At 41.1% G+C, this 27,951-nt stretch overlaps 1 protein-coding gene across 3 annotated transcripts in view; it reads left to right on the forward strand.

Annotated features, from left to right (window-relative positions):
- The window catches only part of TTC21B (tetratricopeptide repeat domain 21B), a 70,543-nt gene extending 43,215 nt beyond the window's left edge, over window positions 1–27,328 (forward strand). For 2 of the 3 annotated variants that reach the window (XM_059704229.1, XM_059704231.1), the window contains 10 exons: window positions 1,772–1,960; window positions 3,048–3,158; window positions 4,108–4,189; window positions 7,411–7,561; window positions 7,748–7,909; window positions 11,169–11,364; window positions 18,497–18,721; window positions 22,695–22,815; window positions 25,331–25,398; window positions 26,813–27,328. In XM_059704229.1, the coding sequence (XP_059560212.1) occupies window positions 1,772–1,960; window positions 3,048–3,158; window positions 4,108–4,189; window positions 7,411–7,561; window positions 7,748–7,909; window positions 11,169–11,364; window positions 18,497–18,721; window positions 22,695–22,815; window positions 25,331–25,398; window positions 26,813–26,890 (1,383 nt within the window). In that variant the 3' untranslated portion in view covers window positions 26,891–27,328. The remainder of the gene's footprint in view (window positions 1–1,771; window positions 1,961–3,047; window positions 3,159–4,107; window positions 4,190–7,410; window positions 7,562–7,747; window positions 7,910–11,168; window positions 11,365–18,496; window positions 18,722–22,694; window positions 22,816–25,330; window positions 25,399–26,812) is intronic. The other variant, XM_059704230.1, reaches the window with a different exon arrangement.
- Window positions 27,329–27,951: the final 623 nt, after the last annotated feature.

Below are 27,951 nucleotides of genomic sequence, written 5' to 3' on the forward strand. Positions count from 1 at the left end.
AAAGATAAATTTTAAAAAATTTAAAGTGATAACTATTGCATATGGAAATAACATAGTAAGCACTTAATATATGGCAGTTATTTTTCACAGCATATAGTTATAAATATGGTTTGAAGTAAAATCTGTTTATGTATAAAAAATAAAAATAATAGTGCTCAATTTCCAGGCAGTTCCATTTTTTGTTGTTATCTTTTTTATAATTATTTCTAGTTTAATTTCGCTGTGGTCAGACACGGTTTGAATGATTCAGCCCTTTGATATTTGTTAAAGCTTGCTTTATGCCCTACATTGTAATCAATTTTCGTACAGTTTCCATGTGGATCTTAAATAATGTTGTTGACTGGGTCATTTGTTCATTGATTTGCCCCACATCTTCGCTGAGCTTGAAGTAGAACATAGAGCATCTCACTATTTTTGCTTTTTAGAATACCACTCTTTTGACCTCATTTTCATGTACCCAGAAGAGTTTTGCATTCTGTGCAACTTATTTATCAAATGTTTTGGTTTTGAGCTTTAGCTAACAGAAGTTCTAATTCTTTAATTGCAGGAAAATTCTAGGGGAAATCACTTTTTAGCAAATTATCTTCTCTGTGAAAAACATCTATGTAAATCAGAAATAAAGAATCTATATGCCATAAAACACTTAACAATTTTATAATTTTATAAAATTTTAATTGATAAGTACAGACTTATATTTTGTTATGCTTCTTTCACTTAATATTCATTTCTGTAGATTTTACCAGCATGTGTTTGTAGCTACAACTCCATCATATAAAAGTAAAATTTCATGAAACACTCTTAACCTTCACCAAATGCTGTATCTAATACTATTCTCTAATCCTTTCTCTTTCATTTCCAGAAAAATGCTTATTATAATGTCCTAAGTTAATGTTAGGACCTGTGATTCCAAAACATACTCAGCTTTAGACCAGCTTCATTAAACACCAGTTGTCAACCATCATTTTGACAGGGGTCTCCAAAAGGGCTCCCTGTGTGTAGCATAATGTGTGGCAGATGGTGAACATTCACTGTTTGTTACATGAACACATGAATGCATTAGTGAATGATTAGCTCAAAGTTAAATTTTATTGTGCAGGCTTAAAGCACAGGAGTTCTCTGTCACTTATTAAAGGAAGGTCTCAGTGTGTCAGAAAACAGATCTGTGGGTGGAAAGGCTAATGTTCTTCTAATTTAGCAACCTTCTCTACATTCTTACCCTGAGGAAGACCCCAGCCTTCCTTCTGGTTGTCTGTGAACAGTGTAGGACCATATGTATGTATACACCAAAAATTGGTTAGCCATTTTCCATTCTTAGACATTGGGCTATTTCAGAGATTTTTTTGTTTTACTTTTGCTGTTTCTTCGTTTTTACAACAAATAACAGAATGCTTTTTTTTTCTTTATAAAAATAACATGTTTTAAGTCATTTCCTCAATACCTTTCAAAAAGTGGAACATTTTTTCCAAATGTTGGTTTTATGGTTGTATTGTTCCCTAGTGAGCTTCCTGCACATATCCTTATAACAGTGGGAAAGACTCAGTAATTTTTAGTACTTCAGTTGAAAAGTATAGGCATGCTGGCTCATTTGTGAACAAGTGCATGTTTAAGACCTCAACTAAGATATTTTCTTTGGGTCAGGATTTGTTAGCTCAAGGGCCAATAATGCTTTAATAAATCTTCTGTAAAGTTTATATTGTGTGTTCATATTGAGAATTTGTTAGTTTCTACTTCTTTTTTTTAAAAAATCCTTTTTATCCTTATTTTTTCCTAGGCTCGAGAATTACAAGCTCGGGTACTAAAACGTGTTCAGATGGAACAACCAGATGCAGTTCCTGCACAGAAACATTTAGCAGCTGAAATTTGTGCAGAGATTGCAAAACATTCTGTTGCTCAGCGAGATTATGAAAAAGCAATTAAGTTTTATAGAGAAGCGCTTGTTCATTGTGAAACAGATAATAAGGTCAGAACCTTCATAAAAGTTTAAGCACCTTTTATTCCAGATGTCATCTAATTTCTCCAAATGTAAAATTCGTATGTTTATTAAGAAAGATTTAAAAAGAAATATAACAAAAATACAAGTTAAAAATTAATACTGTGTCTAGAAATCCTTCAAAATAGTTATGCCTTTAATAATATTAAAATCTAAAAATTATGATGGAATAAGTGACAAAGTAAATCTGTAAGCTCTTTGATGTTCAATATTCATTTTTGTTTTAGTAATTACTGTAAAACAATTTCTCAGTCTCAAATAAATATCTGGCTCTAAATGACTCAATTCAGCTTACTACACAGCCCTTGTACACCTCTTTTTAAATTACTGGATATACAGAAATAACTAGATTGAATCTCTTAACTCAAATGACACAGTTTGGGAGTAAATGTAAAGGTAATATTGATGTAGAAAACATATAAACTAAAAGTGTAATTTCTCAGATGTTGATAGATGATTAAATTTTTTTTCTTAGAAATCTCTAAAAATAGCTAAATACTTAAATAAGTGATGTATAACAAAAGGCAATCGTATTCTAGAATTTAAAGTTTAGGATTGAGCATTTTGAAGTTAATACAGTTCTTTCAGATATAAGGCAAAAATAATCTTTTTTAAGGCATTACCAAATAGGCACCTGGTTCCATGATGGCTGCAGGAGCTATAATTCTAGTATCAGTATAAAGCATATCTTGGGAATTGTCTGTATCAGGCTTTTTATTTTACAAATGAGAAAACAGGTTCTGAGAGGTAAGAGAGACATGGCCCCATCATGGGAAATCTTGGACCAGAATCTAATTTCCCGATTTAAGTCAGTGTTCTTTTCACAATGTTTTGTGTCTCTCTACTTTTCAAGTGAGTTACCACCCATTTTTCCTTTTTTCCCCCCCTCAGGTATAAGAGAAAAGAAAGATGAGTGTGCCTATAGTTCTCCTATCTATCATGCTTGGCATTTTTATTCCGATAACTTTGATCAACTAAAGGTTAATCTGTGTGCAGACAATTTCCTCAGGCACTGTTTATTCCAGTCTCTCACTACTCGTGCCCTGATTGTCCATAGATAATGTTGGAGCTGGCACGATTATACCTGGCACACGATGACCCTGAGGCCTGCCTGCGGCACTGTGCTCTGCTTCTCCAGAGTGACCAGGACAACGAGGCTGCCACCATGGTTAGTCCCAGAGTCTCAGTTCTGTAAAGGCGGCTGTTTTAGGATCCACGGGGGAGTGTCACCCTTTACCCATAAAACTAATGCTAAACGAGAGGCCTGCCTCATGTTGGCTTTTGGAAGAAATAACATTTTTAACATTTTACCAAAGAAGACTAAGATTCTTTTTTTATTTTATAAGAACGGTAAACCTGTTTTTCTAAATAAGGCCTGATTTGCTGTCTTGGGCCTAGTTAAATTTTCTTTATGCGTAAGAGGATGTGTGATCAGTCATGCGGTAAAGTCATAATTTGCTAAAGACTGACTTTTAAGTACTCAGACATGCTGGACTAATTTATAAGTTGCAGTGGGACTTTTGGAGTTACAGAAAAAACTTCCTTTATTGTTTTAAGATGGTGAGTTTTAAACAGAACTTTTTTTTTTTTCATTTTTACTGGGGCTGAGGTATTTGTTAGCTTTTCAAATAGCTATCTAGAGGACAGTTTGTGAGGTTTATTCAAGGTTACTGCAAATGTGACTAGAAATGTAAGAAGTCTCCCTTTAAGACATATGATAAGAAAATCTCAATAGGTCTTGCTTATTTGAAATTCCTTTGAAATATTAAGAATTTAAGGGTGTTGTTGTTGTTTTTAATCTTGTCATTTTAACAAGCCCAATGAGGCATCTTTCTATGATGGCACATAGAGTGTGCAATTTCCTAAAATTTCTGCTTTTAATATAACCATTTGAAGCATATTTTTCTGCTAAAATTCAGTTTGTGAACAGAGAATTCTGTTCACATCCTGATAACCTTCTGTTACACTGATCTCAGGGCTAATCCGTGTAAGGGGCTCCTTTCTGTAAACATCCCTCCTGTTTTCAAACGTGTCCTCCTAGTGCTAAGTCTTGATGGGAGGAATATGCTTTGTAAGATATATGGGAATATTTTTAGATCCAACTTTTACTTTTATAGATGATGGCAGATCTCATGTTCAGGAAGCAGGACTATGAACAAGCAGTGTTTCATTTACAACAGCTTTTAGAACGCAAGCCAGGTAAATATTCATTGATTGTATTGGCTAATGCACTTAACTCCCTTTCTCCTCTTGGCTGTTATGCCATTTCTGCCTTGGGTTCTAGACTCTGTTTTATCCCTTTCTCCTTTTCTGAATGACTGTTTAAGATAGTGCACATAATATTTTCATTCTTTCTGTTTTAAGCTGTTCCCATCCTATCTAGTAAAGAGGTAATTGACCATCACTCCAACACACAAGACGGCCGCCCCCATGTGGACACAAGATGGCCAGCAGGGGAGGGCAGTTGGGAGGGACCAGGCCTGCAAGGGAGGGCAGTTGGGGGGGACCCAGGCCTGCAGGGGAGGGCAGTTGGGGGGGACCCATGCCTGCAGGGGAGGGAAGTTGGGAGGACCCAGGCCTGCAGGGGAGGGCAGTTGGGAGGGGCCGGGCCTGCAGGGGAGGGCAGTTAGGGGTGACCAGGCCTGCAGGGGAGGGCAGATAGGGGCAATTGGGCAAGCAGGGGAGGGCAGTTAGGCATCGATCAGGTTGGCAGGGGAGTGGGTTAGGGGGTGATCAGGCTGGCAGACAGAAGTGGTTAGGGGCATTCAGGCAGGTAGGCAGGCGAGCGGTTGGGAGCCAGCAGTCCTGGATTGTGAGAGGGATGTGCCAGATTGGAGAGGGTGCAGGCTGGGCTGAGGGACACCCCTTCCCCCTCCCGCGCCCCCCCCCCCCCCGCGCACGAATTTCATGCACCGGGCCTCTACTATTGCAATATTTCCCTTTGAGCCCATAATCCAACCTGATGTCTTTAAAAAAACAGACCTGTCCCCTTGTGTGTACATGTGTGTCTAAAAAACAGACTTCTCCCTTTGTGTGTATGTGTATGATATGTTTTTATTGATCTTAAAGAGAGAAATATCAATGTGAAAAACATTGATCAGTTGCCTTCTATACATGCTGACTGGGGATTGAACCCACAACATTTTCAGTGTATGGGATGATGCTCCAACCAACTGATCCACCTGGCTTGGGCCCCTTGTTAATATTTTTAAGCCATTGATGACAATATTACCCTCACATGAAAGATTTGAAGAAACACTCATCTAGAAGATGAATTTTGTCTCACCCAGCATCTCTCCAAAATGGCAATAACATAATTAGCTTAGTAGACTGGCTACTTTGGACTGTTCATAAGCACATATAAAATGAATTATTTATAAATTCAGTATAACAACCTTGTACTGCAAAAGTACCAAGTGACACGCAACCACACCTCCAAGCCTATACATGGTTTTTTCCTTTTGCCCATAATGAATTTTTTTAAAATATATTTTATTGATTTTTTACAGAGAGGAAGGGAGAGGGATAGAGAATTAGAAACATTGATGAGAGAGAAACATCAACCAGCTGCCTCCTGCACATCCCCTACTGGGGATGTGCCCGCAACCAAGGTACATACCCTTGACTAGAATCAAACCTGGGACCTTTCAGTCCGCAGGCCGATGCTCTCTCCACTGAGCCAAACCAGTTAGGGCCCATAATGAATTTTTCCATCCTCATTCTTCTGCTATGTCTTTCCCTACACATAATCCAAAATATACACCTTTCACCAAATAAAAATCCCAACCTACTGCCACCACCAACATTATAAAATATCTTATGTGATGGTGAGTAGGTGACCACTTACCTTGATTTGCCTAAGACTGAAGGGTCTCTGGGAAGACAGGGCTTTCAATGCTAAAACTAAAAAAGTCTCAGAAAATCAGGATAAGTTGGTCACACTAATAATGAATCACTTCACTCATGCCTCTTTATCACATAATTCTATTATTTTGCTAAAAGTATTTATGCATATATTTGTCATCTCCATTAAACTGCAAACTCCAAGCTTGCAGGGATCATCTCACATCCATCTGATATCCCCACCATCAAACACGTTGTGGTGTAAAGCACACAGATGGTACAAAGTAAACGTTTATTGGTTGAATGGATTGGTGAATGGCTGTGCAATACTAAGTCATTTAAAAATGCAAAATAAGTAAGTTTTTACTGCTTATGTCAGCGGTTCTCAACCTGTGGGTCGCGACCCCTTTGGCAGTCGAACGACCCTTTCACAGGGGTCGCCTAAGACCATCCTGCATATCAGATATTTACATTACGATTCATAAGAGTAGCAACATTACAGTTATGAAGTAGCAACGGAAATAATTTTATGGTTGGGTCACAACATGAGGAACTGTATTTAAAGGGCCAGAAGGTTGAGAACCATTGGCCTATGTGATATTTTATGTTTTGAATCTTGTGTTCTATTTGATTTCTAACAGGACTTTACAAACTCACCCACTGATCTGCTTTGTCAGACATGATTCTAAAACCTATGGTCTACTTACTTTATGTGTACATTATTCCTCACCCTCAGTAGAACATTTAATACTTTAAAGTAAGGCTGCGTTTTAGCTTACTTGAGAAATGTACTGTCCAATTTGACTTTACCTTGCTGGTTAAGAATTCTCCTTATAGATCTAATTACTGCTCTCTTGACAGATTACACTTTTTCACTCAAAAAAATCTCCAAATCCTCCCGAGTTCTCCCCTGCCCTCACAGCAATTGATTAACAAGTCCCATCAGTCCTGTCTGTTTGATAGCTTAAGTGTCACATCCAGTCTTTCTTCTCCTAGCCCACGGCTCTAATTAAGGCCTGTGTCACTTCTCACCGAGATTAGTGCAATTTCCCTACTGATCTTCCAGCCTCTAGGTTCTTGCAGCTCTGTCTCATGATAGGACTGCTATATTAATTCTAAAAACCAACAACCACCCCAAACATTGTCATCAGGATGTACTGTTCTTACCCCCTTGCGTGCTGTAGTAAACGGAAAAGGTTGTCTCACAGACAGACCTGCCCTGCACAATCACATCAATCCTCCTAAATTTTACAGTTGGAGTTTAGGTTATCTATACAGAGACTGTTTCTAGAATATTTTGGTCCAGGAATGATTGAAAAGTAAGTTACAGCAAATGTGCATTTTTGTCTATTTGCCTATAGACCCTGTCTCACTATGATCAGACCAACCCACCCTTTATCATTTGATTGATCATCCTGTTGTCCACACAGTCTCTTTAGGAATTATAACCCCAGAGGCGTTCTTTTGTTTACATTGTATTTCATTTAAAGTAAACTATACTTTAATAAAGTAGGATTATAACCATTAAAACAAAAGATATAAAATGTGTCTATATCTGAAATATTCTTTGTTTGTAGATAATTATATGACATTATCTCGCTTAATTGACTTCCTAAGAAGATGTGGAAAACTTGAGGATGTTCCAAGATTTTTCTTAATGGCTGAGAAACATAACTCCAGAGCAAAATTGGAGCCAGGATATCAGTACTGTAAAGGACTGTATCTTTGGTAAATCTATTGGCAAATAAATCCTGCATAATAATTTTTTTTCCTCATTGTGAATAAAGTAAAATATGCATTTCTTTGTTTTTAAAAATATCTACATTTTAGAATATGTTTATTTACCAAACTATAAATGACTTAAAGTTTATGTCAGTGATTGAAATAAGTCATTTTTTTTTAACATTTAACCAGGTATACTGGAGAACCAAATGATGCCCTTCGACATTTTAATAAAGCTCGGAAAGATAGTGAATGGGGCCAAAATGCCCTTTATAATATGATAGAAATCTGTTTGAATCCAGATAATGAAACTGTCGGAGGTGAAGTGTTTGAAAATCTAGATAGAGACCTGGGGTGAGTAGTGTTTGACAAATTACTCTTTTTTAAGAGACACATTGAAGATAATAAGCAAGGACACCTTACAAAAGAGAACTAAATTCTAGGGTAGCACTAATGAAGGGTTAGATAAAAAAAAAATCATAGCTAGAATAACTGTTCTCTGTAGCAAGCATGAATTACTTTTAGTAGGTTTCCTAAGTCAGAAGAAACTTATACACTCCCCTAGTCTGTGAAAAACAGGCACATTATAGAATCTGATCACTCTCACAAAATTGTCCACCCAATAATAGTAAGTCTTTAAGAGATGGTGGTTATGTGCCACACCCTTGTTGCGGTATACTCTAAATGCATTGTCTTATTATCCCCTACAGCCATATTGTGAAATTAGCTCAGAGTTACCTTGTCTAATGTGGTAGAGTTAGTAAGTGGTGGGGGCAAGATTTGGGCTGAGTTCTACCTGACTTCAAAGCCACTGTGTACACTGCTGGTAAGTGGTTATATTTCTGTGAACCTGTATTCGTTGCTTGTCCTCTCCTAAATTGGACAAGGTATGGTGGGGGGTGCATAAGTATGTAAATATGTAAGGGATAGGGGTAGTTTCTACCTTCAGAAACATGTAATTTATCTAGGAGACAGGACAGTATCTGAAAGCATTCAATCTCTGACGAAACAGATCTGAAGTGTTACAGGAATTCATAGAGCTCATAGCAGTGCAAAGCAATCAAGGGGAGATGTATAAGGGAATAGGAGTAAATTAGAACCAGAATGCTGAGACATTTCAATGACAGATTTGAAGGCATGGATTCTAGAGACCATGGCAAGTTTTAGAGTAGGGAGAGACATGTTTGTCTTATGTTTGTTTTGAAGGGGCTAAGGTAAACTACTGTTAGGTGTCTATAGGCTATTCTTCAGCAAGTAGTTGAAAATATAAAACTAGAACTCAGAAAGGAGGCCATAGCTGGAGATACAGATTTGGAGGACGTGTGCACAGAGTGGATGGTTGGAACCCCATGAATGGCCTCTCTGCAAGTAGAATGTAGTAAGAGAAATCTGAAAACTAAATTTTGGGCATGCTAACATTTAAGGGGACTGGAGGAGAAAGGGAAGTCAGAAAAGGCCAATCAGTGTGGTGGAAAGAGAACCAAAAAATGTGTAATGTTACAGAGTGAAGGGAGGGGAACTTTGAAGAAGGTAGTCAGCAGTGTGAAATGTTTTAGAGGAGATAAAATATAAGCCCTGAGAAAATGACCAATGTCTTTATTGAATGGGCTTTGAAAATTTAATTTTCTTTTATTAATGTGTATATATATATATATCTACACTAATAAAAGAGAAAAATGGTAATTGGCGTACGGCGCTACCGTTTTCATTGGCTAATTAGGGCTATATGCAAATTAACTGCCAACTAAGATTGGCAGTTAACTGCCAACAAGATGGCGGTTAATTTGCATATGTAGGCACAATGCAGGGAGGCGAAAGGGAAAGCAGGAAGAAGCCCCCTGCTACTGACAGTGATCGGAAACCCAGGGGGGGAGCTAAGAGCTGGGGGGCAGGGCAAAGGCGGTCCTGGGGCCGCCTTTGCCCTGCCCCCCAGCCATGATCGGAGAATCAGGCGCCTTTGCTGCCCTGGCCAGTGATAGCAGGAAGTAGGGGTGGAGCCAGCGATGGGAGCTGGGCACGGTCGAAGCTGGCAGTCCCAGGAGCTAGGGGTCCCTTGCCTGGGCCTAAAGCGGAGCCCACGATCGCGGGGCCACTGCAGCTGTGGGTCCCCGCTGCCCGGGCCGGACGCCCAGGCCAGAGGCGTTAGGCCTGGCCAGGGGCGGAGCCTGCAACCGCGGGGAGCTGGGGGGGCGGAGCCGGGGATTGGGGGGATATGATGGTCCCCTTGCCCAGGCCTGAAGCCTGGGTCAGAGGCGTCAGGCTTGGGCGGGGGGTTGAGCAAGCGATCAGAGGGAGATGGGGGTCCCCTGCCCAGGCATGATTCCTGGGCCAGAGGCCTCAGGCCTGGGCGGGGGTCAGAGCCAGTGATTGGGGGGAGATGGGGGTCCGCTGTCCAAGCCTGATACCTCTGGCGGAGGCGTCAGGCCTGGGCAAGGGGCCGATCAGGCGATCGGAGGGTGATGGGGGTCTACGCCTCTGGCCGAGGCATCAGGCCTGGGCAAGGGGCAGAGCCAGCAATTGGAGGGGTCTGGGGGTCCCCTGCCCAGGCCTGACGCCTGGGCCAGAGGCATCAGGCCTGGGCTGGGGGCAGAACCAGTGATGGTGGGAAATGAGGGTCCCCTGCCCAGGCCTGACGCCTCTGTCAGAGGCGTCAGGCCTGGGCAAGGGGCCGATCCTGCGATTGGAGGGTGAAGGGGGTCAATGCCTGAGGGCTCCCAGTATGTGAGAGGGGGCAGGCTGGGCTGAGGGACACTCCCCCACATACACACCCAGTGCACGAATTTCGTGCACCGGGCCCCTAGTGTGTGTGTGTGTGTGTGTGTGTATATATATATATATATATATATATATATATATATATATATACACACACACATACATATGGAGAGAGAGAGAGAGAGAGAGAGAGAGAGAGAGCTGGGTGTGGATATGTGTTTAAAAAATAAGAAAAATGCTAGTACATATTTAAACTGTCATTGCACTTACAAGTTACAACCCTTTGACAGATATATAGTTTCTAAGCATCTGATAAGGAACTGAGTGAGGAAAATAAAATAGACTTTTTATATGTCTGACAAACTTAGATTCAAATACCAGGTTTACCATTTATTAGCTGTGTGACCTTTGACAAATTATTTCACCTGTTTAGGCCTTAGTTTTCTCACATATAAAATGGATTCAACATAGATTGAATGACATAATCCAGTGCTTAACACATAGTAGGTGTTTCAGTGATGTTAGTTACTTTTTGCTGCCTCTTTTCTTTTTCTGAATAGGTACACCACTGATAATAGGATAATTCTACTTATTCTTAATTCTAGTTTTATATTAGCTGGAATGATAATACCACATGTAGATATTGTCCAAATTTTATCTTCACATTAGAGTGAATAAATGTTTAATGGTATTTTATTGAATTTATATTAATTTTGTTTAAAAAACACTTTATAACTCTGCTTTGTACTAGAAGAAAATGAGTGACATTCTTCAAAAGGATTACTTATAAATTGATGACAAAAGAAGAAACCATATGTACCCTAGATCTCATTTCATTCTCAATGAATTTGACTTTGTGAGTAGCAGATATAAGAGATTTATTTTTCATTGAATACAGTAATTCAACTGAGAAGCAAGAATCTATGCAATTAGCAGTAAGAACGGCAGAAAAACTCCTTAAAGAACTAAAACCTCAGACTGCTGAGGGTCACGTACAGCTTCGAGTACTGGAGAACTATTGCCTGATGGCTACCAAGCAGAAATCTAATGTTGAGCAAGCATTGAATACCTTCACCGAAATAGCAACATCTGAGGTTCGTAGATCTTCTTTTTCAACTTCTTATGTTTCTACTAGAGTCCTGGTGCACGAATTTGTGAATGGGGGGCGTCCAGTCCACCTGCAGGGGCCAGAGGGGACCATGGGAGGTCGGCCGTCCCCACCCCTGATCAGGGTAGGGGGGGATCAGGGAGCTGGGCTGGCGGGGGGGAGGGGCCGCAGGAGGTTGGCCAGCCTCCTGGTCATTCTGGTCGCTTGACTTTTATATATATAGATGATGGTGTAGTAATATGGGTTTTGGTTAGTTGTTTGTTTTCTGAAAATTGAATTAATTACTTACTAGTATTAAAAATTAGGCATATAGCCCTGGTCGGTGTGGTTTAGTTAATTGGGTGTTATCCAGTGCACGTTGAGGGGTCCCTGGTTTGATTCCCAGTCAGGGCACATGCGCGAGTTGCATGCTCAATTCCCGGAAAGGGGCATTCAGGGGGACAGTTGATCAATGTTCCACTCACATCAATGTTTCTCTCTCTCCCTCTCCCTTCCTTTCTCTCTATAAAATTCAATAATTTTTTTTAATTAGGTATATAGTTTGCCATAAATTGACACAGTGTACCTTTGTCTCCAGAGAGACACTGTCACTGTTTTTATGTGTTTATCACTGTTAGGATGGTGAATTCTGGAGAAAGGAAATTCTTCGAAAGGGCATAAATTAATTCTCAAGGGAACAGCTTTATCCCTGAAGAAGTCCTGTGTTGTTGATGTAGCCTAGCTTAAGTTACTAAGGGAAAATAAACACCTGGCTGCCTGCATTGCTCACCTTTTCACTTACATGAATTTGAAAATTTTCCAAATGTAAGGCTAAGTGAGATCAATACTGACAACCTGTATCATGCAAATAATGACATTGATCTCTAGCAACACTGAAATAATTCCTACATCATTATTATTATTGTTATTATTATATTAAAGGCTTCCACTTTTCCCCACTCAGACCCACCGTCCTTCTCATTCTCTGGTGTTCTATTTTCCTTTCCTCAAATGGTACTGTATTTCTTTAATTACTTGATATTAAGGAAGGAACTCTAGGCACCCACCCCATTAGCAGTTGGTAATAACTAGTTCTAAGCATACTCATTAGGTTTCATGTTCTTCACTCGATAATGTTGCAGGCCACTCGTAAGTTTGTGTCTGTCATAAGATTTACAGAGTCTTGCTGTGTTTTCTTGTGGTTCAGAAGTCACTGTGGTAACAATAAACCACCAAGGACCCCTACTGTGACCCTTTCCCCCTGCCTCCCAGGCCCTGAAGGGATTTGGGGGAACCCACAGCCCCATTTGCTATTTGGTTCCAAGTGTCCTAGGTGGCACTGTATTACCATCTAAGCCACCCTTGGAACAGACAGCGAGATAGCATCAGTAGCAGCCCCATCCTGGAGCAGAGCCTTCTGCTGCCGTTGCAGTAATGTTCCCTGGGGTTGTGCTCATTGGAATTGGCTGTGAGGCAGCAGGTGATGACAGTGGCTGACTGAACTGAGACCAGAAATAGGACTGTCATGTCAGACCAAGAAAATGTGTAAGAACATGATGAAGCACCATTTCAAGTAAGGTGTCACAGCCACCGAATGTGAAGGAGCATCCTAGCATGCAATGCAGGGGTGGGGAACATCTGGCCCGTGGGCCACATAAGGCCCACAAAATCATTTGGTCTGGCCCTACTAAGGCATTACGGGTGAGTTAATTAAAAGTTTGGATAAATATAGCAGGCTCATTTTTAAGTTGATAATTTTGTACGGTCTGTGAATGATGTTATAAATATCCAAACGCCCTTGGCAAAAAAAAAAAAAAAAGATTTCCCATCCCTGAATGTAATGAGTTTAAACTGTGGGATCTGAAAAAGAATACAAAAGCAGCAAGTGACATCACAGCTATTTCCTAGAAAGACAATCAGTTTTTGTGTAGATGAGACAACAATATTTTCTTTTTATTCTTACATATGTGATTAGTAATATACTCTCCTCAAATCTATTTACTGACCGAACTGTCCAAAGACTGGTGTGTGAACTGAAGTTTCATAAGAAACAAATTTTATCTTGCACTTTTTTCTTTTAACTCATAGGCTGCATATCCTATCTAATAAAAGAGAAACATGGTAATTAGTGTACGACCGCTACCCTTCCCATTGGCTAATCAGGGTGATATGCAAATTAACTGCCAGCCAAGATGGCGGCCAGCAGCCAGGCAGCTTGAAACTAACATGAGGCTTGCTTGCTTCAGTGAAGGAGGAAACCAATGTTCCCCGCCTGCCTTGCCGGACTCTGAGCTTGCAGTTTGAAACATAGTTACAGATATAGAAGCTAAACAAAACCCCAGAAACCTGCTTTCAGCGAGCTGGGATCTCAGAGCTGGAGTTGATACAGTGTTTCAATTATAGAACACAAACAAACCAGATACCTGCTTTCAGCAGCAGAGGCCTCAGAGCTGGAGTCAGAGCTAAAGCTGGCCCAGAATAAAAAAAGAAAAAAGAAAAAAAGGAGCAGTTGGGAGCTTCACTCACCCGCCAGCCTGAAAACAGCCCTCAGCCCCTCACCCAGACTGGCCAGGCAACCCAGTGGGGACCCCACCCTGAAGGGTGTGTGACCAGCTGCAAACAGCCATCATCCCCTCACCCAGGCTGGCCAGGCACCCCAGTGGGGACCCCCACCCTGAAGGGTGTGTGACCAGCTGCAAACAGCCATCATCCCCTCATCCAGGCTGGCCAGGCACCCCAGTGGGGACCCCCACCCTGATCCAGGACACCCTTCAGGGCAAACCAGCCGGCCCCCACCCATGCACCAGGCCTCTATCCTATATAGTAAGAGGGTAATATGCCTCCCAGCACTGGGATCAGCGGAGCTACGAGGCCTCCTGGCACTGGGATCAGCGTGACAGTGGGCAGCACCCAAACCCCCTGATCGCCCTACGGCTCTGTGTGTGACAGGGTGCGGCGCCCCAACCCCCTGATCGGCCCTGCTCTGTGTGTGACAGGGTGCGGCGCCCATCCCCCTCCCACGGGCCCTGCTCTGTGTGTGACAGGGGGCGACGCCCCAGACCCCTGATCGGCCCTGCTCTGTGCCTGATAGGGGAGAGCTCCACAACCCCCTGATCGCCCTGCGGCTCTGTGTGTTACAGGGCGGGGCCACAACCTCCCTATCCGCCTTGCTCTGTTCGTGACAGGGGAAGGCGCCCCAACCCCCTGATCAGCCCTGTTCTGTGCCTGATAGGGGGGAGCTCCCCAATCCCCTGATCGCCCTGCAGCTCTGTGTGTGACAGGGTGTGGCGCCCCAATCCCCTGATCGGCCCTGCGGCTCTGTGTGTTACAGGGGGCGGGGCCACAACCTCCCTATCCGCCCTGCTCTGTTTCTGACAGGGGAAGGCACCCCAACCCCCTGATCAGCCCAGCTCTGTGCCTGATATGGGGGAGCTCCCCAACCCCCTGATCTCCCTGTGGCTCTGTGTGTGACAGCGTGCAGTGCCCCAACCCCCTGATCTGCCCTGCTCTGTGTGTGACAGGGTACGGTGCCCTAACCCCCCCCCCTCCCCCCACGGGCCCTGCTCTGTGTGTGACGGGGTAGAGCCATAACCTCCCCATCGGCCCTGCCCTGAGTGTGAGAATGGTGGCGCCCCAACTCCCTGATCGGCCCTGCTCTGTGGGTGATAGAGGGTGGCGCCCCAACCCCCTCCCCCACAGGCCCTGCTCCGTGTGTGATGGGGTAGAGCCATAACCTCCCCATCGGCCCTGCCCTGAGTGTGACAGTGGCAGCGCCCCAACTCCCTGATTGGCCCTGCTCTGTGGGTGATAGAGGGCGGCGCCCCAACCCCCTGATCCGCCCTGCTCTGTGTGTGACAGGGGGTGGTACCCCGACTCCCCTATCGGCCCTACTCTGAGTGACAGAGGGGAGCTCCCCAACCCCCTGATTGACCCTGCTCTGTGCGTGACAGGGTACGGAGCCCCAACCCCCCTGATGGGCCCTGCTCTTTGCGTGACAGGGGGCAGTGCCCCAACCCCCTGATTGGCCCTGCTCTGTGCGTGACGGGGTGGCGCCGCAACCTCCCCATCGACCCTGCCTTGAGTGTGACAGGGGTCGGTGCCCCAACTCCCCAATTGGCCCTTCTCTGAGCCCGACCAGGGGCTGCACCTAGGGATTGGGCCTGCCCTCTGCCACCCGGGAGCAGGCCTAAGCCAGCAGGTTGTTATCTCCCAAGGGGTCCCAGACTGCGAGAGAGCACAGGTCGGGCTAAGGGACCCCCCCTCCCCCCCTCCCCTGAGTGCACAAATTTTTGTGCACCAGGCCTCTAGTCCTATATAATAAAAGGGTAATATGCAAATCGACCAAATGGCAGAATGACCAGTCGCTATGATGCACACTGACCACCAGGGGGCAGACACTCAATGCAGAAGCTGCCCCCTGGTGATCAGTGCGCTCCCACAGGGGTAGTGCTGCTCAGCCACAAGCTGGTCTGATGGCTGGCGAGTGCAGCGGCCTGCCTCCGCAGTAGCGCTAAGGATGTCCAACTGCAGCTTAGGCCCACTCCCCGCAGAAGTGGACCTAAGCGGTCAGTTGGACATCCCCCGAGGGCTCCTGGACTGTGTAAGGGTGCAGACCGGGTTGAGGGGACCCCCCACCCCCACCCCCAGTGCACAAATGTCATGCACCGGGCCTCTAATATTAACTATGATGAATATTGATTAAGCAGCCAGTGAGTATGGTACTAAGCACAGTGGGAGTCACAAAGTTAAGCAAAGTATAGCTCCTTTTCTTCAAGTTTCTTATAATCTAGGAGCCATGAGGTAAACATACTGACTGTGGTACAAAAAATTTATGACATTTTGTCCTAGAGTTGCAAATAAAAGTGCTGTAGGAAACAATATAAGGAGAGTTGGGAGGCCCTTTTGTAGAGAAGGTATGATGTAAGAAGAAGCAGCATAAATTGCATTTTCACAGGCAGAGATGGAGAAAGTGCATTGCAGGGTAAGGAGAAATAGGAACAAAGACAGGGAGGCAGGGAAACAGCATGTTCACAGCACTATGCAACATTCAGATTGATTGAAAAAGAGGTATGCAACAGGAATCGTGGGAGGAAATGGAGGAAAAAACATTAAGCACAGCAGTGCTTCCGCTGGCTTTCATTCCATCACCTTGAACCATAAAAGCATGTTGTTTATAACATAGCTGTATTGTCCTTTGTAATCCAAAGTGTTGCTGCTGAGCATGAGAGAGGGGAGCTGGCCAAATGCATTAGGATGTCTGCACCAGAGAGACATTTTGGGTCTGAGGCCAGGGTTATAACTCAGATTTGCAGTTTTATTTTTGTTAATCTTCACCTGAAGATATTCTTTCCATTGCTTTTCAGAGAGAGTGGAAAGGAGGGAGAGAGGAGGAGAGAGAGACAGAAACAACAGTGTGAAAGAGACACATTGCCTGGTTGCCCCAACTGGGGGTGGGGCGTGAACCCAAAACTCAGGTACATGCCCTTGACTGGGAATCAGGCCTTATGGTGCAAGGGCCAATGCTGTAACCATTAGCAACACCGGCCAGGGCAGGTTTGCAGTTTTAGAAACTATTATTGGGTTCACTCAGCTATGATCAAGCTGTGAGGAATTTATTCATTCTAATCAAACTTGGTGTGTGATTTTAAAATCAGAGGGTTTATTTTTAAATGTGTAGTGGGGGGATATGTTTAGTATGTGAAAAGATCTGGACATTCTTACAGGGTCCTTCTCTTTGTGAGCTGTCCTAGGATCTGACTGACAAATTCATAGTCGGCCTCTATTTTCTTTACCCCCTACGCCACATGGGGTGAGGGTGAGGGCGAGGCTTGGTAACTGATAATATCCCACACACAGCTTCAGAATTTACTGCCAGTTGGGTGGATTTGACACTCAAATAAAACCTTTTTGCCACTCTTTAATGAGAACAAGTTACATATTGGAAGATTATTGAAAGACATAAAATTAGAGCCAGGGATATTTTATGTTCTTAAAAAGCTGTGTTCATCAAGCTCTGATGAGTCACCTTCTTTAATCGAGGTTATTTCTGACTTCCAACCATGGTCATGTTGGGCATTGAACGTTTTACTACTCTGCTATCCTGTTTCTTACAGCTTACCTAAACCTGCTGTCTTTCAGTGCATCTGTATTTTATCATCTACTATACTCTAACACAGCCGTGGGCAAACTACGGCCAGCGGGCTGGATCCGGCCCGTTTGAAATGAATAAAACTATTGAAAAAAAAAGACCGTACCCTTTTATGTAATGATGTTTACTTTGAATTTATATTAGTTCACACAAACACTCCATCCATGCTTTTGTTCCAGCCCTCTGGTCCAGTTTAAGAACCCATTGTGGCCCTCAAGTCAAAAAGTTTGCCCACCCCTGCTCTAACATCTCACTATAATAGCAATCACGTAGAATTTTACCACACAAAACAGAAGAAATTTCTAAATTCTGAAAATTCTATTATAAGGAATGGGGGGCCAGACTAACTACATTGTTTATTTCCTTTTGAACTCATGCAAAATATCAAAACTCTATAAAAGCATGTTTTAAAACGAGTTTATTTTCTATAATTTCCACATGACTAATTGCATGCCTTATTTATAACATTTCATTGATTGAACTTTCTTGGGAGAAGAGGCTGTTGAATAAAATGAAAATGAGAAGGGAAAGAAAAGGGGTAATAAAATAAGTCAATATAGATAGGGACTATCATTGCGGGTAAATCATTGTTATTCCTTTTTACAGATGAAAGAATGAATGAGTCAAAATGCAAATGTTGAGTCAGGATTCCACTGAAATAGAATTTTATTTTTTTGTATCTGTGCAAAACCAAAACAGCCAGTCAATCCCATTAAAGACTGAGTCACCCAAATTGTCTGGGATTGTGTGGTTGTGGCATCTGAAAATTTATTGAATTATCTTAACCAAGCAGCACCTAACCCAACTTCTACGTGGTAGGGTGAGCTTACTTGATGTGTTAATTCATGACCCTATGACAGTTATCTGTGTGGAGCCAGAAATAGAATCCATATTATGTGGCACTTGCTACTTTCCATGTGTTTTCCTTTTAAATATAGGGCATTTACTTATGTTTGTGTATCTGAGGGTCTAAAGTTTGGTTTTCTTACAGAAGGATCATATTCCAGCACTTTTGGGAATGGCAACAGCTTATATGATCCTGAAACAGACTCCACGAGCCAGAAACCAGCTGAAGCGGATTGCGAAAATGAACTGGAATCCTGTCGATGCTGAGGATTTTGAGAGGAGCTGGCTGCTACTTGCTGATATTTATATTCAGTCGGCCAAATACGACATGGCAGAAGAACTGTTAAAGCGATGCCTGCATCATAATAAGGTATTCAATTGAGGGGTAAAACAATCATTGTTAACCTTTATTGTATAAGCCTTCTATAATAGGCTATTACAGAGTGTTGATCCATTTCTAAGGATTCCTGTGTGTGTGTTTTGAAAATTCAATGTTTATTCTTACCACAATCAGGAAACCAACATTAATAATAAGAAAGAAACCGTTTGCCCTTGAAAATAAATATAAAAAACACAGATTTATACAGTTTTAACTTTCAGCTGTAGTATGCCCTACTTATAGAAAGTGTATTGGAATGTCAAGTATTTGCCTGTGATTGCCCATGCCATCTCAGAACTGATGAAAATCGCAGAATTAATTAATTGTGGGCATCCATCCCTCCTGTTAAGAAATACTCGATGACTGTGCTGCAGCTGCATGGCTTCCCACAGAATCAGAATCCACTGTGTAAACATACTTTGTGGGGAAAAGTCTTTTCAGCATTTAATACGATTTATTTAATAAGTCCTTATCTTTTTTTAAATTTTTTAAAATATATTTTATTGATTTTTTACAGAGAGGAAGGGAGAGGGATAGAGAGTTAGAAACATCAATGAGAGAGAAACATGGATCACCTGCCTCCTGCACACCACCTACTGGGGATGTGCCGCAACCAAGGTACATGCCCTTGACTGGAATCGAACCTGGGGCCCTTCAGTCCACAGGCCGACGCTCCATCTACTGAGCCAGACCGGTCAGGGCAGTCCTTATCTTTAGGTATGAAATTGAAAATCTTAAAATCTTTAGAATTTAAGGCTCTTAACAGTGCATTTTGGTGTTTAATCACACATACACAAAAAGGATGTCTTATTCAATAAAACATTTTTTAAAGTTAAGAATTTACTATTTGTTGAGACATATTTGTACTCATCTTAGAAACTTGGAGATATTTATCTTTACACATTCATATCAGTTATTTCAAATATTTAATCACAGAAAATCAATGTTTTATTCTCTTCAAGCAAATTAGGTTACAAAATGGATCATTTGTTTTTTAAAGAGATCACCTGCTACTACTCAGTTATTTTCTTAGGAACTTTAACAACCTAAAATATCAAGCCTTTATCAACTTATAATTTATACATCTAATTTTAAGTTATATTGCCTTGAAAAACAAGAGAGTGCTCATTAAGAGGCTTTGAAAAAGTAAAACTATCAAATGGCTGATTTCATGCCAAGAGTTCCAGTTTGCCAGAACACTGACAGCAGTACATTGCATCATCGAAGGTGATGGCTACTGTAGAGGCTCAGCCCTGCTGGTTAGGCTTGTCAATACTGGAAGCATAAGATTCAGGAGCTAGACCTCAGAAATCTTGAATTATGTAATTTAAAAATGGAGATCATCCAAATCTAGGACAGGAAATGTACAAAATGACACTAGGCCATCCTGTCACGTCAGATGGCAATGAGTGAACCTTATTTTGATTCTCATCCTAACAAACAAAAATTATATTGAGGCCATTGATATTTCAATAGTGACTGGGCATTTGGGGATGTCAAGTTGTTACATTTAGGTGTGACAAGTTGTGGTTCGTGGTTCGTGGTTATGTTTAAAGAAAGTTCTTATTTTTAAAGAAGCATAGTAAAATACTTATGGATGAAATGACAATATCTGAGTGTTTATCTGATAATACAGAAGGACAAGTGTGGGGGATAGAGGTGAAACAGTATTAGCTATGAGTTCATTGTTGAAGATGTGGATTCATAGGGTTCATTACACTGTCATATCTATATTTGTGTGTTGAAATTATTCACAATAAAATGTTTTCATGTATATGAATAAAATACAAATCCCCTTCTCACCCAAAAATTCTGATTCCAGGTTTGAGGTGGGGGCTTGGCCTCAGAATCTTTTATTAAATTCTTTAGATCATTTGATTGTGTAGACGAGGTTGAAAACCATTGTTCTATGTGCCATATAAATTAGTTAATATGGGAGAAACCAAGATGGCGGCATAGGTTAACGCCGGAGATTGCTGCCCTCGAACAACCACTTCAGAGATATAACTAAAGGACAGAACGGTCATCATCCAGAACCACAGGAAGGCTGGCTGAGTGGAAATTCTACAACTAGGAGGAAAGAGAATATCATACCCAGACTCAGAGGAGGCGCAGTGCTGAAGTGAAATACTCAGGTGTGAAGTGCGCGCGCGGAGCGGGCTGACGGCGGAGGGCACGGTTGTTGTTTTCAATCGGGAGGGAGTTTCAGACTCTGAGCTCCAGATCCGGACAAGTCTCTGGGGACCAAGACTCAAACGGGAGAAGTGGGACTGTCTGGCTTTGGTCGGAACTCGAAGGCAGCTTTCTCTCCGAGGTTTGCAGCCATTGCTGGGACTCTGAGAGGCAGAGCCCCTGGGGAAGGAACTGAGAGCAGCCATAACTGCTCGCTCCACCCGCCCTGTAGATCCCGGGGACCCGCCCCGCCCAAGCCCTGCACAGAACCATTTGCCGGATAGCCTCAGGCAAACGCTAGATTAGCACCGCCCTAGAGATCCAGCACAGAAGCCCTCCCACTGCAGACACAGCTGACTCTCATAGCCAGTTAGCCTGGAGGTCAAATCACCCCCGGTATTGCTGACATCAATCAAGGCTTAAAGGCAACAAGACTGCCTAGGGGGTGTACCAAGAAAGCATAAAAAAATGCGGAGACAAAGAAACAGGACAAAACTGTCAATGGAGGATATTGAGTTCAGAACCACACTTTTAAGGTCTCTTAAGAACTGTCTAGAAGCTGCCGATAAACTTAGTAAGGCCCTCGAAAAGACTGGTGAGACCGCCGATAAATGTAGTGAGATCCTCAAGAAATCTAATGAGACCCTCAATGTTGTGAAAAAGAACCAACTAGAAATTAAGCATACACTGACTGAAATAAAGAATATTATACAGACATCCAACAGCAGACCAGAGGAGCGCAAGAATCAAGTCAAAGATTCGAAATGCGAAGAAGCAAAAAACACCCAACTGGAAAAGCAAAATGAAAAAATAATCCGAAAATACGAAGATAGTGTAAGGAGCCTCTGGGACAGCTTCAAGCGCACCAACATCAGAATTATAGGGGTGCCAGAAGATGAGAGAGAGCAAGATATTGAAAACCTATTTAAAGAAATAATGACAGAAAACTTCCCCCACCTGGTGAAAGAAATAGACCTACAGGTCCAGGAAGCCCAGAGAACCCCAGACAAAAGGAATCCAAAGAGGACCACACCAAGACACATCATAATTAAAATGCCAAGAGCAAAAGACAAAGAGAAAATCTTAAAAGCAGCAAGAGAAAGAAAGTCAATTACCTACAAGGGAATACCCATACGACTGTCAGCTGATTTCTCAACAGAAACTTTGCAGGCCAGAAGGGAATGGCAAGAAATATTCAAAGTGATGAATACCAGGAACCTACAACCAAGATTTCTTTATCCAGCAAAGCTATCATTCAGAACGGAAGGTCAGATAAAGAGCTTCACAGATAGGGAAAAGCTAAAGGAGTTTATCACCACCAAACCAGTATTATATGAAATGCTGAAAGGTATCCTTTAAGAAGAGGAAGAAGAAAAAAAAAGGTAAAGATACAAATTATGAACAACAAATATGCATCTATCAACAAGTGAATCTAAGAATCAAGTGAATAAATAATCTGGTGATCATAATAGAATCAGGGACATAGAAAGGGAATGGACTGACTATTCTTGGGGGGGAAAGGGGTATGGGAGATGCGGGAAGAGACTGGACAAAAATCGTGCACCTATGGATGAGGACAGTGGGTGGGGAGTGAGGGCGGAGGGTGGGGCGGGAGCTGGGAGGAGGGGCGTTATGGGGGGAAAAAAAAGAGGAACAAATGTAATAATCTGAACAATAAAGATTTAATTAAAAAAAAATTAGTTAATATGGGTGACCTCTATGGTCATAAGCACCTCATAAAATCTTAGTGGTATGGAGCTAGTTTATTGATACAACTTCCATTTTTCTTTAGTCTTGCTGCAAAGCTTATGAATATATGGGCTACATAATGGAAAAAGAGCAAACGTATACAGATGCTGCCTTAAACTATGAGATGGCATGGAAACACGGCAATCAGACAAATCCAGCAATAGGTGAGTTTAACAAATTAGACACTAGGTTTTTGCAGGAAACCTGGGTTTTATTTGTAAACTAGAGGCCCGGTACATGAATTCGTGCACGTGTGGGGTCTGTTGGTCTACCGGTGATCGGGGCCCATCAGGGCCATCGTGGGGGAAGGAGGGTTGGCTGGCCATGGGAGGTTGGCTATGGGAGCACACTGATCACCAGGGGCAGCTCCTGTGTTGAGCATCTGCCTCCTGGTGGTCAGTGCGTGTCATAGCGATGGGTCAACCAGCCGTTCGGTCACTTAGGCTTTTATATATAGAGATAATCATTTAAATGCATTAGACTTCCTTGTTTAAGAACAAAATACACATTAAGAGCTTACTCCTTTTGCCAGTCCTTCTGAAGAATAAATTTTATATTCACAATAAATTATTAGCTACTAATATTTATTAAGTATCATTTCCTAAGATTCAAACTTGTCCTTAGTTCTTTCATTGTGCCATCTTTGTATTTTTTAGACTTCTTCAGTAAACACTTCTCAGAGGCTCTCAATTAATTCTTCAGTTTCTTCATTAGCATTGTCATTGCATCCAACTCCTCCAACTGCCTGCCATCTTAATAATTCAGGCCACATTTCCATTTGTCAGGCTATCCTTAATGTGGTCATATTCTTTCCATGGGATTCACACTTCAGTGTTGTCACCAGAAAGGGCACCCAGAAGTGAGATCCAACTAGAGAAGAACACATTCATGTTTTTCCTTCACACCCATTCTCAAGTTATCTGACAGTCACTAGGCTGTTCATGTCATTTGTGTTACCCTCCCTCCCTTCTTTTCTCCCCCTTTCTCTTCCTCCCTCTCTCTCCCATTTTTCCCCTAATTATAGAAGGTTGAATTCTTATAAGCTTAGCAGGTTTAATGCAGCTTCCATTTGTGTGTGTGTGTGCCATTTTTAGTCCTTTGTTTTTTTCCTAAAAATTTTTAACAAGGTAACCTATCAAGTTTCTTTCAACATTAAAACTTTGTACTTCTAATTTAGTATTTTCACAGAAAAAAAAGATTTTTGCAAGTATTTCTGTGGTGCTCTAAAATTTTTTAAAGCTTTTTTGTTTTTAAAATTATCCTAAGAGTGAAAAATCATTACCCTATTTTTAGATGAGGAAGCTTGAAATGGACAGCCCAGATGACCTGGCTAAGGTCTCAAACCTGGTCAGGACGTCAGAAGTTAAATCTAGGTGTTTGGGCTCTAGTTTCCATGTAAAGTGTGTTTGGCATGGCATCTTAAATTGCTTTCCATTTTAAATGTCACAAACTCTCTTTATTAGTCCATTTTAGGATTTCTTTGTAAAGATACCAAGTTTACCTCACTGAAGCTTACTGTTTGCATCTAGGACAGTTCTGTGTGTGCCTGCATGTGTGCGTGTGCACACTTTCATATGAGACTACATTAGCCAGTTATTTTTTTCAAACATATTTTGAAATTCTGAAACTGTATTTTGGTACTTTGACTAGAGCCCGAGAGCAGGCTGATAAATCTCAGAGGAAAGGCATGGGTGGGTGCAGAGAGATTAACCAAAGAATTTATATGCATATATGCATAACGCATGGACGCAGAGAGTAGCGTGGTATAGGCCTGGGGGTGGGGCGGGTGCAGGATGGAGGGGGTCAATGGTGCCAAAGGGGGGATAGTTGTAATACTTTCAGCAGTAAAAATAAATTTAAAAAGTAAAAATTTAAAAAATAATGTTTTTTTTAAATAACACTTTCTTCTAAATTTTTGCCATTTGAAACGACATTTCGGTATCAGTAATTGTGATAATTGCTACTCATCAATAATGTGGGATATCTGCTGACTAATCTACTCTGTTCTGGGCCACTCTCCCACCTGCTCTGCCCTCTCGCCACGTCCTCTAGGTCCCTTTGGTTCCTGGATGTTCTTTATACGCACGGTTCCCTCGTCCTGAAAGTGGTCTCAGTTCATGCCTCCTTCAGATTTCAAACGTTGCCTGACACCACCCTCTCCCTACCAGGTTTCTCATTAAAGCTCATTTGGCTCGTACCTTTCTTTTATAGCATCTATCTCAGTTTTGAAATTATTCGTTCACTTACATGATTGTTTTAATAATGTGCTTTCTTTCCACGTAGGATGTAAACTTCATGACTGTAGGAACCAGTCTGCCTGGTGTTTTAGTGCTGAGTAAATCTATATTGTGAAACTAAATTGCTGTTATCATTTACTGTCCTAGGATGAGTTTTTACTGTAGTCTGTAAGTTACAGAATCACACTGGTGGGATGACAGTCTCCTAACCCAAAAGTGTATTCACTGTGGTCCTTTTTCCAACTTCATTTTCTTTCCTACCTGTTCTCCTTTCATGTCACTCCACTTTCTGTTATCTCATCACGTCTGTCTCAGTGCAGTCACCAGCCTCTAGGTTCTCTAATAAGTAAGCACATAAAGGAGGCAAAAAAGGGGGTAATACTAGCAGTGTGCTCTATAAATAGTACTATATTATTATGGGTTGTTGTTTTTGTCTTAACAGGGTACAAACTGGCATTTAATTACTTAAAAGCGAAAAGATATGTGGATGCAATTGACATATGTCACCAGGTAACACTTAAATTTAGATTTCCTAAAATTTTTTAGATGCACAATTTCCTACTTTTAATTAACTTCAAGCTATATATGAATACGGTAGAGAGTGTAGTATTTTAGTTAAATGATTTATCAAATACATTCTGGACAGTTATCAGTTTTCAAAGTTTAGAAAAATTATGCAATGTTTATTTCCATTTTAAAGACAGAGGCCAGATGAGAAGCAAGTGAAATAAAACATTGTCTTTAAGTTAGAAGATATTTGAGCATTGTTATAGGTTCTCCAGGTCATTTTATTGTTCTGAATAGAAGTTCTGTGACTGTGTCTAAGTCTGGTTAATAGAGAATTCAGACTTATAAGTTAGACATAAGAGATATTTCTGTGATGTAGAAGTCATTTGATTACATTTCTGTGATTTATCCCCTATTAAGTGATCCCATACTGAAATGACAAATACGTTGCAGTTTTAGAATTTGCAGTTTCTTTGTATAAACATTGTCCTGTTGATATTCCACATAAAACATTACATTAAGCCTTGTTAGATGCTCCCAGGAAAGCTCCTTAGAAAAGAGCTGCGTAATGTCCCTTATCCCAGATGCTATGTCAGCATCCTTAGAGTCAATACTTGGTCTCAGTGATTGCTGTTGATTATTGAATCTCTCTGTAAACGAGTATTTCACATTAAGTTTCAGGTTGTACATTAATATAAGGTTATACATTAGAATCATTTGTGGAGTTTGGTCTTTTTTAATGAGTATCTCCCTATTTCTAGACTCAGTAGTTCTGGAATTTTGTATGTTCCGAAATCACTCCAGCTAAATCTGATGTGTACTCCTGGTTAAAAATAATTCTCTAGCTGGTTTGGCTCAGTGGATAAAGTGTTGGCCTGCGGACTGAAGGGTCCTGGGTTCAATTCTGGTCAAGGGCACATGCCCAGTTTGCAGGCTTGGTCCCTGGTAGAGCTTGAGTGCAGGAGCAGCCAATCAATGATTCTCTTTCATCATTGATGTTTCTATCTCTCCCTCTCCCTTCCTCTCTGAAATCAATAAAAAATATTTTAAAAAATAATTCTCTAAAGGTTCATTAAATATTATGTATAATAGTTAAATTTTAAAAATATCTTAATTTACTGATACATAGTTGTTTTCTGCAACTGACCTATTAAGGAAGTAATTGTATTTGTTGTATTTTCCACATGCAGTATTCATATACTACTGTTTTCATCTAATTACTAGTAATATGAATGAATCTTCGTGTCACATCTCAACACATCATTTTTTAAATTGCTGTTATATTTGCTGTATTAATATAATGAAATCTCAACTGTAATGTTCATTACATGTAAGTTTTGTAGTTCTCCAGTTCTGGATAATTACAAGTTCTTGTGCTTTTTGTCTTGTTTTTATTCTTTGCTCTCTGTTTTTACAGGTTCTTGAAGCACATCCAACTTATCCAAAAATCAGGAAGGATATACTTGATAAGGCTCGCACATCTTTAAGACCTTGAAAATTATTTTAATTTAGATTGGTGGTTAAGTGGGAAACGGATCTGCATTCTTCCAGTTCAAAATAGGTTTGAGCTGATTTTTTGTAATACAAGCATTCTTTTCTTTCTCCAGCAGAGGCTGCTATTGCATATAGAGAAATGCTATAGCAAATGGGTGTTTTCTGATGGAGAAGGTGAATGAGTAGATGCAGATTTGATGTCTTTGTGGTAAAGATTATAACCCATTTATATAAAGAATATTTTATTAACAGTTAGGTAATTAAGTAACCTATGTCTTTTCTAAAGAATATGACTTCTTTACTCCAGGAATTATATTTAAAATGCAACTATTCTCCATTAAAATTTTTTGTAACCTTGTTTGTTTCAAAGATCTGAACAAATTTTCTTGTAAATAACTTATGAAAATATATATATTTTAATAAATATTTTAGAAATGTATGGTTTGTATTCCTCTTGGCACTCAAAAGACACGGTAAGTTTTGCTTCATTAGGATGAGCTTCCCCTGCAGTCTGGAATGTTATGAGTACTGTTGCAGAAAATGTGGCTTTCCTAGAAAAAAATCATTTTGGAAAAACATAAAGAGTGTGCGTTCCCTTTCCCTTTATTAAGCTCATTCTTTCTGCTCTCACTGCCAGTGTGATCTTAAGAAATAATCAGTACCTGAAATCAGTTTAAGTGGTAAAGCAAAGACTAGGCCTCCTGGTGTTATTTCAGCCACTATCCCAACACCACTCCGACAGAGCAGTTCTCACCCTTGATGATAAATTTAACCTGATCTTAGTAAATGCAATCTTAGCATTTTTTTAAAAAATTGTTGTCTACATCTTTTCCAGTTGTGTAAAAATATAATAAGCAGTCTTCAATTTTATTTGCATTTTTAGTAAACATATTATTTTCAAGTCACTTGCTGCTCTTCTTTAAATGTCCTATGTTTATTTCTTTTGAGTTAAATTCTCTTGTGTCTGATCTATTCTCCAATTTTCCAAAGTCCTTTTAATTCATTATATCTTATAACATTCTAATCATTTTATTTCACCTACATTTTGTTTATGCCATTTCG

The sequence above is a fragment of the Myotis daubentonii genome, chromosome 7 (assembly GCF_963259705.1).
Source record: "Myotis daubentonii chromosome 7, mMyoDau2.1, whole genome shotgun sequence".
In the NCBI taxonomy this organism is placed as follows: Eukaryota; Metazoa; Chordata; class Mammalia; order Chiroptera; family Vespertilionidae; genus Myotis; species Myotis daubentonii.